Source organism: Hippopotamus amphibius, chromosome 17, assembly GCF_030028045.1.
Source record: "Hippopotamus amphibius kiboko isolate mHipAmp2 chromosome 17, mHipAmp2.hap2, whole genome shotgun sequence".
Lineage (NCBI taxonomy): Eukaryota > Metazoa > Chordata > Mammalia > Artiodactyla > Hippopotamidae > Hippopotamus > Hippopotamus amphibius.
The window spans coordinates 11376314-11390524 of NC_080202.1; the positions used below are offsets into that span (position 1 = coordinate 11376314).

The window sequence follows — 14211 nt, forward strand, 5'->3', positions numbered from 1 at the left end:
GAGAAAGCACACGCCAGGTTGGTTTTGCTTATGGTGATCAGTTACACAGAGTTGGAGCTACCTGGATTTTCTCATATTTTTATGAAGTGAAGTGTTTTTGTTCTTCGTTTATAGCTGCTCTTCTACTCCAGAGGTGGAGCTGACTCTTCTGGCTTTTGCACTGGCAAGAGGCAGTGTTGCCAAAGTGCTGAGCTCTCTGTGCGCTGTCACGGACCACCTGGACACACACTATGGTGCCTCGTCCCTCATCTCATCCATGGCATCAGTCAGGCAGAACCTGCTCCTTAAATATGGTAAGTGACCCCGGCATGATGCACAAGTCATAAAACCATTTCCAACATGGGACTTTCTGGCACCTTCTTACCTTGTCAGGTAGTTTGTGGACTGGGTGTTGTAGTTATACCATAATTTCTGGAAGGACATATCTTCTTTGGCTGGGGCTGGTAGAGAAAAGGAATATGTTGGTTGGTTCATGGACACATTAGCAGAAGAGGACCTGAGTGTCCATTACTCAGTACTCCCAGGATTTACTGGCCTAATCACTTAGGCTTGGTGGCCATTTGAACACAGCCATCTTTGGTAAAGTATGGGAGTGTCTCATAGTATAGGTCAAGAGGTTGGGAAGTTGGAGTACCTCTCATCTGGAGGAGGGAGGGAACTACCCCAGACCAGAGCAAAGGATCCTTGTCTTGGAATCCATCCCTCTGCGTCCTCGTGGTGGCTGATTGCTGGTTGGAATGACGTATGTGGTCATACATACATGCCTGCCACCACTTTCCCCTCCTGGGCCCAGCAGCAATCCATCGTAGCACTTTTCTACCGACCTGGGATGGGGCCTCCTCGTGCTTCTCCACACAGGAGTGCATACAGCTACTCCCAGAGGACCACGGTAGACGTGTGCTGTCCCAGCCTCTAGTGCTGCAGTTTCTGTCCACAAGTCCAGTATTGGATCCCATCCTCTTCAGAAATAGAGGCAATAATACTATGATATTTCCTCATGATATTTGTACCTTTGCCTTAATATCACTTAATAATTTGTTTGATTTTTTAAGTCAGAAAATTGATGTCTAGTAAATCCAGTATCCCTCACCCCCAATTTTAGAAAGGTCATTTTTTTTTGGAGGCGTAGGGGCCTGTAGAAGGCACAGCAGCTGGATGGGAGGGATACATAGTGTCTGGAAAATATTCTCCAGAAAGGTTTTCAGTTCAATTTAGCAGTTATTTGAGCAGGTAGCACGGGATAGGGAGGAATGCATGGGGGACTGTTCATTATTGATAATGTTCTAGTTCTGGGTTGGGTTAAAGGGTAATAGGGTTATAGGGTTTTCATTATATTATTAAAACAAAAGAAAAAGGAAAAGTTTTTGGATCATTGTAGCAAAGTTGATTTTTATAATTTTAAAAACTTTCAAAATTTGCTTGGAGATGTTTTAAAGAAACAAGACCCAAAACCCTAAGACATTATTTATATATTTAAATGCAAATACGATAAAATTAACTATTGGCTCCAAAACGGTATCTTAGGAATCCGCCCCTCCCCTCCCAACATACAAATGTGTTGAGTCTGTGCTATTAATTCGATGTCTTATAATGTGCTTTTTTTTTTTTTTTTCTGAATGTTTATAATGTGCTTTTTTTCTGAATAGTGGTTATTCTAGAGTGACTCCTCTTGGAGTTACTTAGGGACATAAGCTGTACTTTGTCTCTTTCAGGAAAGCAGAAAAGGATGGTGCCTACTTTTGTCTAATATTACTTGCTATTTTAGCTTTTAAATGGGTAAATTTTTAGTGAGCAGTCTGGGTGGCCACAGGCTCTCCATTTCCCCTGACGAGCATCCTAGTTTTTATTTTTTCATAGCGCTAGCTTAAGGCTCTCTCTCTCTCTCTTGCTCTCTCTTTTCTTTGATCAGGTAAACCTCTCCAGTTGATTCTTCAGGCCTGTGATGTAAAGGGAAAAGAAGAGAAGTCAGGACCTGAAAACCTCCTTGTTGAGCCATGGACGAGAGACGGTGAGTGGTGGACCTGTTGGGCTTTAGTGAGTGGAAAGGGCCACGGTGCTCACTGGAGGCTGTGTGAAACTGCACTGTGGTCTTTGAAACTTTCAGGATACGCAGTCTTCACTGTGGGTGTCCTTCATTTGGCTTCAGTGGTTCCTGAACCATTTGCGTGATTTCTTAACTACAGCACTGCTGTCTGCTAGGTGTCGATCGCCTGTAACATCTTAAAAGTACTTGAGAGCCTTTGGGTTTGAAAAGCAAAGACTTCTCCTCTTGGAATATAAAAAGTTACCATTTTTAAGTTCAGATTGTCTTTCTGTTGTGTTTTCTCAAAGTACTGAGAAACTCAGTGGGTCAGTAGCACTCTAGGGCTAAAAACATAACTCAAGAAGGGTCTTTCTGCATATGGCTGCTCTGGCACTTGAAGTGTCTGGAAGGAGGACTTCCTCCCTCCCTGGCGTCAGTATGGTGATTGCTGCTGTGCTCTTGAGCGCTGCCGCTCTCCTCATCCGGGGGTGTTTGTGAGTCTCTTCCTCATCCGTCCTGTGGGCCGGCTCCTTAGTCTCCTGCACACGTCCCCTTTCTACTCACCATACTACTGTGACTATTGCCAGTTCAGTAAAGGGCATGGAATGTTAGCACTTATCAGGCATTGAAAGGAACTGGCCTTACCGCTTTGGGCTCGCTTTCCCCTTGGCTTTCTTCACAGCAGAACAGACCTTGTGCATTCTCAGGGTCGCCTCCTTTCTGTTCTGTTTCCTATGGGCATCCTCTAGCACCAGTAGGGAGTAAAGGCCTCCGGGAACACGTGCTTCCCTAGCTGCACCTCCTCTCCTGGTGGTCTTCTTAAGCCATAGACTGCCGCACAAAACAGGCTTCCTGCAGTCCTCGCTGAGCAGCTCAGCCTCTGCAAACACATTTGCTCCCCTGCGTCCATCTCCTGCCACACTGAAGGCCACCACAGACCGCCCGGTCGCCTGCCATCCAGAGTAGGCTTGGGAGGAGGCGGTGGCAGTTCTTCACCCATTTCCCTCTCCCCGCACTCAGGAGAGGCAAGACCACTCCACCAAAGGCCGACTGTATTTTTCCTTTGCACTCTGCAGAATTGGGATTTTTGTCTCTGGAGTATGTAAGGCAGAATCTTTTTGAAACTGGTGTATGGATTTTTTTTTCGTACTCTCATCATCTACTGAAAGGCCTCTCTTTTGTCTTATTTTTTTAAACTTTTATAACAATTTCAAATCATGTCTCCATCTAGTCTTTCTTTTTAAAGACTTTTTTTTTTTAAGAGCAGTTTTAGGTTTACAACAAAACTGAAAGAAGGCACAGAGATATCCCATATACTCCTGCCCCACACGTGCATAGCCTCCCTATTATCCACGCCACTCACCAGAATGCTGTGTTTTTACCAAGGGTGAACCTACGTTGTCACGTCGTAATCCCCCAAAGTCCATAGGTCACTTTAGGCTTCACTCTTGATGTCTTACATTCTGTTGGTTTGAACAAACGTAAATGCCCTATATCCATCATTATAATATCATACAGGGAATTTTCATTCTCTTAAAAATCAGTATCTGGATTTTTAACACTATTCTAAGTCTGGAAGCACCACAGGTTTTTCTTTAGCGGTTGAAGCATCTGCCAGCTCTTCTACCTGGTCTCATTTGAATAGTTTGTTATTCTCCCTGTGTCTTATCCATCCACCTCTCCTCCCTGCCTTCCACCTAATCTTGGGTGGATAAACTATGTAAACTAGTTGTAGTGTGTGCATTTGTTATTTTTGTTGTGTTTCTGATGAGCATCCAGGTGGGCTGTGAATGGGCGTGGGGAGGAGGCTCGGTTTCCCCTGGTCTCTCCCTCCACAGTCATCACTTGGTCCACTACAAACAATGAGCCTGACAACACAGGCAGGACAGAGGAAAGTCCTTACAGCCAGAACTGTGGGATTTTGAGGAGTGATGTGTTTCTTCCCCTTACGGGGACCAAAGCTCTTTTCACTGCTTCCTTTCAAGTTCCCCAAACACTGGACGTTGCCACTTGCTGCACGGAGTACCCGGAGAACCCAGATGTGGACGCTCCGAGGGCTGGCCTCCCGTGAGTCGCAGCCACGGGTCTGGCATTTTAAAGGAATGCAGGGCGCTGCCAGTAAAACGGAAGGAGTAGGGTTATTAAGTTCTTTACCTTTGTGATTGCTTTTTTTTTTTTTCCGGTCATTTTAAGAGAATAAATTGGGCAGGAGAGGCATGGTGTCCAAACAAATGTGGCTTTAAAATATTATAGTTAGACACAGGAGCTGGGTTTTTTTTTTAACCAAGAAGAGGAAACACAAAGGTTTTATTTATTTATGTTTTAAGCTTTATTTATTTAATGTATGTATTTATTTTGGCCTTAAAAAATTGATGGCAATATTATTTTAAAAGAGTCTGATTCTTTTGGTTTCAGTTATTGCTTCAGCTACTTTGAGACTAATGAAAACTGCTGACTAATGAGTTAACTTCTAGGCAGCTTTTCGGCCTTTACAATAGATTTGATTAGTTAGGGGCATCCAGACCTCCTGGGAAAGGTAACAGTTTGATAATTGGGAAGTTTTTAGTATTACTGTTAGTGGAATTGTGTGAATTTCTGGCCGTATGGCTTCTTAAAATTGTCTATAGAATTGCTATTTGATAGCACTAGATCAATAATAGCTTCTCCCTGTGAATTAGTAAAGGTTCCTTTGGATTTAATTTTCTTGATTTTGGTGACAAATGATTATATCATCTTATGGAGATTTAACTTCACAAATATTTGTTTTATTGAACTCAGTGTAATGAAATAAGCATAAAATTGGTTTAAGTCTTTTCATCTTGATGAGGTAGGATGGTTGAAAGCAGTTCATGGTTTCAGGAAGAATGAATGTTCAGGCTGATTTGAGCAAATGTGTAACTTTTATAATTTACAGAGGTTGGAAAGAGAAAGGCAGCCTTGGATTTAACAGACTTTTGGTAAATTTTTAAAGGATAATTAACAACAGCAAAAAAGGTGAACCATGCCTCTCATACAAATAAAAAAGGAACATGTGTCAATCTTTTTATCTCATTAGTGAGGGAACCAGTAAAATGTTACAAGCAGGTCAAAGGAGAACTCATTAATACACGTGGGCCCTTGTGAATGCTGACACGAATCTACAAGTAGTTACAAAACTGGTCAGTCTTCATAAGGAATAAATAGCTATGTTCCTATAGACACAATTTTTATTTCTGTGGACAAGAGTCTTTTGCATTCCTGTCATTATTCTACAATTTACGGAGTTATAAAATAGCTCAGAGACAATGGAAGGTGGAGAGAACTCAAAGAGTGTGCCATACAAACACCCAGCGTTCTTTCCTTGCCCATTTCCAAGATTTTCACAGTCTTTCCTGACAGAGTATTCGAGAAACTATCTAATTCCTCTCTCAGCCTTTAAGTATGCTTCCCTCTCACAGCCCAGCCAAGCATCAGTCATGGTTTTAGGAACAGTTCAGAAAGATGGCTGATTGTCCAGTCTTTTGTCTCATTGAATTAAAGTCACAATCTTTATCAACTTTTTATTTCTTTATTGTTACCTCAGAGCAGGGCTGCCTAGACAGTTGAAAAGATTGTGCTCTGATAAGGTTATACCTGGCCCTTGATCTGTTACCTAGGGGTCTATCAGTGGAGTTGCATCTGCCCAGAGGGGAATTCTTTTCTAATTTTTTTTTCTTTTTCTAATTTTTATGAGAGGACCAGATAGACTAGATGCCCTCTGCCTCAAAGGATATGCTTTGGTTTTGTTGGTCTTAGTTCTCAGAGTTATCACAGATGCATCAGTCATCCTAACTGTAGTTTTTCCTTTTTTGTAGGTTTTCTTACAGAGACTGGAAAAACCAGAGCAAGTACTATATTTTCTACAGGAACTGAATCTGCCTTCCAAGTTACTCAGATCAGAATTATGGTAATTCTTATGCTGCCTTCTTAAAGAAATGTTACTACTGTTATTTTAAAAATAGGATCGCATTTCAGAGGTCCATGTCACTGGTTTTTCATTGAACATTTGGTGATAATTTATTCTGTGTCAGGCCTGTAGCAGAGGGCAGGGACACAAAGATAAGTAGATTGCTAAGTCTGTGAATGGTGTGAATGTAAGGAAGCAGCTTTCTTACTTTTCCAGGACTCAGTGTATGTGAAATCTCATTTTGTTGGTTTAATTTTTGCATTAAACTATTTGACATTATTTGGGAATAAAACGGCCACAGAACTTTGGCACCTTTGATGTACTTTATTTAGATTTCTGTTTCCAGGTCCGACGTGGCGGCATTGGTGCCCAGTGTGGGTTGGTGTTTGCCTATAATTCATCTTCTGATAAATTTCATGCAGAAGAACACTTCAAAAGGTTTGAAAAATATGATAAATGGAAGCTTCAGGAATTTAGGCAATTTGTAAAAAGCAGGTAAGAAACAGAATGAAAATCTTTATAGTTAATAAGATTGTATACATTCTTATTGGTGAAATATATTTTCTTTATAGGAAAGTTGCCACTAACCCATCTCCAGTGGCCAGTTCATTGCTTTCTGGCAGCACATGGGAAGACGTATATTTTAATTTGTTCATAGACTCTTACTCGGGCCCTTCTGTGACCAGGTGTACACATCTTCAAAATGGCTCGGTGGTGATGTATGCCTGAATTATGGGCAGCCTGAGGTCTTTAGTCTTATCTAGCCACTGGGAAATTTTACCCAGGCCCCAGCTTCCCTCCTCCTATTTTTGTGTTTTTATTGAAAATACTTATTAAGCACCTACGATGTACTAGGCCCGATGCTAGGCACTGAAGATACCGTAAGGAGCAAATTGGCACCATCCATGCTCCGTAGAGCCTACTGTTTAGCTCAGGAGACAGATGATAAAGCCTGCAGTGTTACAGTGCTATAAATGCTAGGTAGGTAGGAGGGATAGGTGCTCTGGGAGCACATGGTAGAGCACCTGACCTGGTCAGGGAAGGCTTCCTGGAGGAAGTGTTGAATATGGACAAGTTAAAGTTACTGAACTACTTGAAGAAGTGGAAGGAGAGTGTCCTGAGCGAAGAGCAGAGCAGAGTTGAGAATTCACAGGTGGGGTCTGGCGTACTCAAGGGGCAGATGAGCCCCACGTTGCTGAGGTGTGCCATGAGGTGGAGAGTGGGGAGAGTGGCGAACTAGGAAAGGGTCAGGTCGTTGAAAGCCTTTTTGTCTCTGTTTCAGGGTTTAGACATTGATCCTGAAAGCAGAGAGGGCAGGGGAAGGGAGTGGGCTGGAGTGTGTTGTTGAGGAGCTTCAAGAAGAACAAAGAGATGGCATATGTGGTTTGGAAGTCTTTCTTGGAGCCTGCTGTGTGAAGCGGGCTGGACGAGAGCCGGCAGGGAGGCAGGATGACACGGGGGAGGCTCTCGCGGTCACCTAGGGAGCCAGAGTGTGGGTGACCTCAACTAGAGCAGCAGCAGCAGCCATGGAGAGATGTGGACAATTAAAGAGACGGCTGGAAGGTAGGAGCAGCAGGACCTGGTCAATGACTGAGTGTAGCGCATGAGAAGGAAGAAAGCTCAGGCGTCAGTGAGTCCTGGGTTTTGGCTCGGCCAGGGGGGACATGGGTAGTCCCTTTTTCTGAGATAGAAAAATACCTCGGGGCAAACAGGTTTGGGGGAAGATGATGCACTCAGTTTTGGTCCTGTTGGGTCTGAAGTTCCAGGAAGCCTCTGAGGTATCCCACCGCCAGTTGAATAAACAGATCAGGAGCCTGGAAGAGATGTTGTCCTGAAGGCACAGATATGAGAGACATTTCAGTGATAGTTTATACTGAGGTCATTCTGGAGCAGTGTGTGGTCTGGGAGGAGCAGAGACCTTAGGGCAACATGCTGAGAGGCACCAGCATTTAAGGGGCAGCAGAGAAAGGGAGGCTGAGAAAAACAGCCAGAGAAGCAGCAGGAAAGCCAGGGACGTGTCCTTGTGAAGCCAAGGGAAAATCGTGCTTAAAGAGGTGGGGAGTGGGCAACGGTGTCGGGTGTTACCCAAGAGTCAGTGAGGTAAGTCTAGAAGCAGACCTGCTGCACTTAGCCGCAGAGGTCACTGGTAACCTCTTGGACAGTGTTGCCTCCCTTATTACTAGTAACAAGTTCAAACTCATGGCGCTGAGCCTGAGACTTGCTCTTTTTGCTCCTGTATTTCACAGGTAATGGGGTGCTGGAGTTTTTACTGTCACTGAGTACTGTACTACTAGGCTTTCATGTAAGCACAAACCACCGATAATTGTGTTTAAAATGCGGATTGTGATTCAGTGGCTCTCTGGGGGGCTTGAGACCATTTCTAACAAGCTCCCCCGCAACTCTGATGCTCCCCGACCACAGATCACACTTGGAGTAGCAAGGATCTGGAATAAGTTCCTCTCTCTGCTGGACTTCCTTTGGTGGCATCCCTGACAAAGGGTCACTGAGCCTCACTAGAATATCTGTAATGATGGAGAATTCACTGCACTTCAGTAATCAGGATGTGTTCAGTTGAAATCTGCACTTGTAATTTCAACTCAGTGGTCTTAATTCCAGCCCTCTAATGAATTGAAACAAATCTCTCTCTGATCACACATACATGCTTTTTTTAAAATATGCTTTTCTCTTTTAAATAATAACTAGAGATTACACTTGTTTTTAAGTAGCTCTTTCTCACTCCTGGGACATATTAATATAGGTCTTTTTCACTATAAAACTCCTAGAGGAAAACATAGGCAGAACACTCTATGACATCCATCAAAGCAAGATCCTTTTTGACCCACCTCCTAGAATCATGGAAATAAAATCAAGAATAAACAAATGGGACCTCATGAAACTTAAAAGCTTTTGCACAGCAAAAGAAACCATAAACAAGACTAAAAGGCAACCCTCAGAATGGGAAAAAATACTTGCCAAAGAAGCAACGGACAAAGGATTAATCTCCAAAATATACAAGCAGCTCATGAAGCTTCATACCAAAAAAGCAAATAACCCAATCCACAAATGGGCGGAAGACCTAAATAGACATTTCTCCAAAGAAGACATACAGATGGCCAACAAACACATGAAAAGATGCTCAACATCACTCATCATCAGAGAAATGCAAGTCAAAGCCACAATGAGGTATCACCTCACACCAATCAGAATGGCCATCATCACAAAATCTGGAAACCACAAATGTTGGAGAGGGTGTGGAGAAAAGGGAACTCTCCTGCACTGTTGGTGGGACTGTAAGTTGGTACAGCCACTATGGAAAACAATTTGGAGGTTCCTTAAAAAACTACACATAGAACTACCATATGATCCAGTCATCCCACTCCTGGGCATATACCCAAAGAAAACCATCATCCCAAAAGAAACTTGTACCATAATGTTTATTGCAGCACTATTTACAATAGCCAGGACATGGAAGCAACCGAAATGCCCATCAACAAATGAATGGATAAAGAAGATGTGGCATATATATACAATGGAATATTACTCAGCTATCAAAAGGGATGAGATGGAGCTATATGTAATGAGGTGGATAGAACTACAGTCTGTCATACAGAGTGAAGTAAGTCAGAAAGAGAAAGACAAATATTGTATGCTAACTCACATATACGGAATCTAAAAATGGTACTGATGAACTCAGTGACAAGAACAAGGACGGAGATGCAGAGAATGGACTGGAGAACTCAAGGTTTGGGAGGGGGCGGGGGGAGAAGGGGAAGCTGAGACGAAGCAAGAGAGTAGCACAGACATATATATACTACCAACTGTAAAATAGATAGTCAGTGGGAAGTTGTTGTATAACAAAGGGAGTCCAACTCGAGGATGGAAGATGCCTTAGAGGACTGGGGCGGGGAGGGTGGGGGGGACTCGAGGGCGGGGGGTCAAGGAAGGGAGGGAATATGAGGATATGTGTATAAAAACAGATGATTGAACTTGGTGTACCCCCCCAAAAAAAATAAAAAATAAATTAAAAAAAAATAATTAAAAAAAGATTCCACCAGAACAGTAAAAAAAAAATATATATATATATATATAGGTCTTTTTCCCTAAACCTACTGTCAAACAGGATCTGTCATATCTTATACAGGATGATTTGTTTTTTTTTAACCTAAATGCAGGCTTATTCACTAGTCCCTTGCTGATTTTAGCTCGTGGTTCCAGCCTGAGGTACTCTGAGATCCTGATTTGCTTGGCTTCTCCAGTTTGGAGATCAGAATGCTAACAGACATGCATCTGTCTTTTGGCCCTTTTTATTTGCCTGCCCTCTTGTCAGACGTCAGTGAGTGCACGCCTTGGAACCAGCAGTTTGGTTGCTGTATGTACTGAGGAGGGCTAATCCACGCTGCCTGCGAGGTGCTGTAGTGAGCAAGCCTGTTTCTCCCTGCTCTCTGATACCCTGCCAGCTCTTTATATCGCAAAGATTTCCCTGATGAGTCCCAAAGCGTGAATTACACAAATCCTCAAACACAATGTTGATGAAAGTCATTGACGTGGTTTGGGGTTAAGATGGAATACCATTGGTTTTAAGGTTAACTATATCTTGAAATCTTTTATGCTGTCTTTCTTTTATGCTAAGAAAGACTTATGGTAAGAAGAGAATGTTTTTTTCTGTTACAGAACCTATTCTGGGTCCTTTGTCTTTTTCTTTCTGCTGTTGTAAATCCCTGTGTTTGCTTAGCGTATGCGTACAGAATACTCATGTGTTGGTTAGCTTGTTAGCCGTATCACAGACTAAATAGGTTAAAGTTTTAGGAATGTTACTTGAGAAGACTGCCATTTTCTCCTTCTCAGTTATTTAATTCCTAAAAAGGAAGTACCAATCAAGTATCCAGTTTTTAAAAAGAAATGTCATACAGTTGTGCTTCTTCAGCCTTCGGGTTGAAATGTTTTCCTGGAAGGACTTCTTAAGGAATAGGAAATAATCCTGAGGCCTGTGAAAGCTAAAGTTTTCCTTTTTTGGAGCTCCAGGATCTGAAACCTCCCCAGCTTTTACCCATCAGTTGTTGCAAGTACGAACCTCTGGCCAGTCGTATATGTTAGCCAGACCCAGGGAAAGAAAAGCGAACCTGCCTCTCCTTTGGATCTTTCCAGAAGCACACACCAGCTGTTGCATTGTACCCTATTCCTGAGTAGCTTCATTTTAGATACCTTGACTTCAGGCCTCATTCTTCAGATAAGCCAGTTATCTAGGGAAGCAGACTTTCTCCTTAGTTCCCAGGTTATATTTGGGACTAATAATTGTTGCCATTGCACAGATGAAGAGGCTGAAAAGTGGGGAGGAAGTTACCACCAACTCCCTCGTATGCTCAGAGAGGCACCAAGTGCCACAACCCATCCTCGATTGTTAACTGACAGGCCATATAAACAAGTTAAGTGACATTTAGGTGGTGCCTTATTCCTTAGACTCTTGAGAAGTTTAGGAATAGGAGAATGTTTTGTGATTACTTTTGTGTTTACAGGATTGGTTGCTCGTCTGATAACCTTGGAGAGGATGATCCTGTTGGCTGGTTTGAGCTGGAAGAAGAGTGGGATGAAGCAGATGTCAAGTTGCAACAGTGCAGAATTGCCAAAGTAAGCATCAGTGATTTGTGGCCTTCACGTACCACCCCTCTCCCCTCCTTTTGTCCTATAAGTGTTTATTGAGTGGTTATTGTGTGCCAGCACGCGAGCCCTGGAGGTGAGTCAGACATGATCGTGACCCTCAAGGAGTTCCGAGTCTAGAGGGAGACACGAATGTGTGAGACACTGTGATAGGGGCTGATACAAAGAGACACACGGGGGGGGGGGGGGCTGTTGCAGCCCAGAGGAAAAATATTTACCCAGCCTGAAATTCACTAGGGAAGGCTTCCCAGGAAAGTGATGCCAAGTGTTGAAAGTTGATTAAGCCATCATTTTTAGCCAGGCTGAGAAGTGTGGAAAAGGGCATCTCAGGCTGAGAGAACAGTAAGTCCAGAGGCATAAATGCAAGAGAGATGTCTTTCCATAACTATGAAAGAAACAGTGATTATCTGGCTGCTTAATTTTTTTTAACCGCCATTGTAAATCTTAGTAAGAAGCTTAAATAAGAGAAATAAGAATTATCTTCAGGGCTTATACATAGTAGGTGCTCAGTAAATACTTACGCAGATGAGTAGTGGCTTCTGAAAAGCCCTCAACCAAAGAACTTTTACTCATAAGCAGAGAGTGTGCCTAGAAGTTGGGCTTTGAAAATGGCTTTAGCTTCGAGCAGACAAGGCCGTGTCCTGGGCTCCCAGCACATGAGTTACATGTAATTGTGGGCTTGGAGATGACCCCTTAGGGCAGTCATTGACTGTTTTCACAATAGAGCTATTTTCTGTTTCAAAGTGACTGTGCCACAGAGCACACATCCTTCTCTTATTCATCCTGTCTTACCCTGTTTTTGCCTTGAAGCAGGAGTAATGTCATTTCTCTTATTGTGATCTTTCCCCAAACCTGACTTCAGCATTTGTATTATCTCTTTCCTGTTTATTGCAGGTGCTGGACTTACACTTGTGTCTCCAGTGCTAGGCATAGTGGTACCTCATTAATTATTAAAGTCAGAGGGGATCTTGCCCAGAAAGGCGTTTATCTCCCTTTCATCAATGCCCGGGGCTTCTGAGTCCTTCTCCTGACATCTGTCTTGTCCTTTCCAGTATTTGATGGTGAAGTTCCTCTGCACCCGCCAGGAGTCGGCAGAGCGCTTGGGAGTACAAGGCTTGAGCATCAGCGGGTACCTCCGGCCGGCGAGAGCAGAAGCAGAGCAGAGCATCGTCTGCGCTCACTGCAGAAAGGGCGTGGAGGAGAGTGTCTGTGGGGCCACACTGCTCCTCAGGACCCTTCAGTTCATCCAGCAGCTCGCCCACGACCTGGTAGTGTTTCCTCCGTTGTTAGACTTCGTTCCTTTGGGAAAAGTAGACAGTGTTTGGGGAAAGGAACACAAACCAGTGAAAGCTGGCCCTGCTGAAGCCATGCAGCACGCCTGAGTGCGCACTGCTGTGATGACTTTGAGAGGCCAAGGGGAGCAAGGCGTTGGGCGTTGATGGCATCAGTCAGGGGAAGATGAAGTAGCATGTGGCCGCCATCATGGGGTTTCCTGGACTAGACCTACGCACACATCTCAGATCCCCAGCTGTGGTTGCCAGGGGTAGACTGGGGAGGCAAAGCACATTTATGGGATTTATGTCTTAAGTCCGAGAATTATTCCTGAAGTGTAGGTGAATTCTGTTTGTTTACTAAAAGTACTGAAACAATAACAGGATTTTTTTTTTCCCCAAGTCCTTTTTTTTTTTTTTAGAACTTTTATTGAGATACAGTTAACATACAATAAACTGCATATATTTAAGAGCGTACAATTTGGTATCCCGATTTCCCAATTCATTCCCCCCCAACCCTCCCTGCTTTCCCCACTTGGTGTCCATATGTTTGTTCTCTGCATCTGTGTCTGTAATTGAAATATAGTTGACTTAGAGTTTCAGGTGTACAACATAGTAATTCGATATTTTTATAGGTTACACTCCGTGCAATGTTATTATAAAATATTGACTGTATTCCCCGTGCTGTACATTACATCCTTGTAATGTAATGTAACATTGGTTTTGTACCTGGTAGTTTGTACCTCTTAATCTTCTTCACCTGTTTTGTCCCTCCCCCATTCCTCTTTCTCTGGTAACTACTAGTTTGTTTTCTGTATCTGTGAGTCTGTTTCTGTTTTATTGTATTTCTTTGTTTTGTTTTTTAGATTCCACATATAAGTGAAAGCTTACAGTATTTGTCTTTCTCTGACTTATTTCACTAAACATAATACCCTCAAGGTCCATCCATGTTGTCACAAATGGCAAAATTTCGTTCTATTTATGGCTGAGTAATATTCCGTTATATGTATATACCATATTTTCTTGATCCATTCAACTGTTGATGGACATTTAGGTTGCTTCCATATCTTGGGTATTGTAATAGTGCCACTATGAACATTGTGTTTTTAATACTGACTTCTACAGTCACTAATAAGAACACGGTGACAGCCTACTCAGGGGGAGATTCTTGCAGCCATCACCATAGAGAACATGGCTTATTACTGAGGGATTAGGTGGAGCCCTCTCATGTGTGGTATGCAACATTGTCTACCCTTGACCTTCATTCTGCTTCAGGGCACATTCAGAGGCTGGTGACTCAGTTTGTATATGGATTGTTTGGTCTTTGTTACTCAGGC

The 14211-nt window shown here is 43.0% G+C and overlaps 1 protein-coding gene across 3 annotated transcripts in view; it reads left to right on the top strand.

Annotated features, from left to right (window-relative positions):
* The window catches only part of ZZEF1 (zinc finger ZZ-type and EF-hand domain containing 1), a 108978-nt gene that overhangs the window by 25240 nt on the left and 69527 nt on the right, over positions 1-14211 (top strand). For all 3 annotated transcript variants that reach the window (XM_057714160.1, XM_057714161.1, XM_057714162.1), the window contains 6 exons: positions 115-293; positions 1910-2008; positions 5857-5948; positions 6295-6443; positions 11462-11573; positions 12656-12871. In XM_057714160.1, the coding sequence (XP_057570143.1) occupies positions 115-293; positions 1910-2008; positions 5857-5948; positions 6295-6443; positions 11462-11573; positions 12656-12871 (847 nt within the window). The remainder of the gene's footprint in view (positions 1-114; positions 294-1909; positions 2009-5856; positions 5949-6294; positions 6444-11461; positions 11574-12655; positions 12872-14211) is intronic.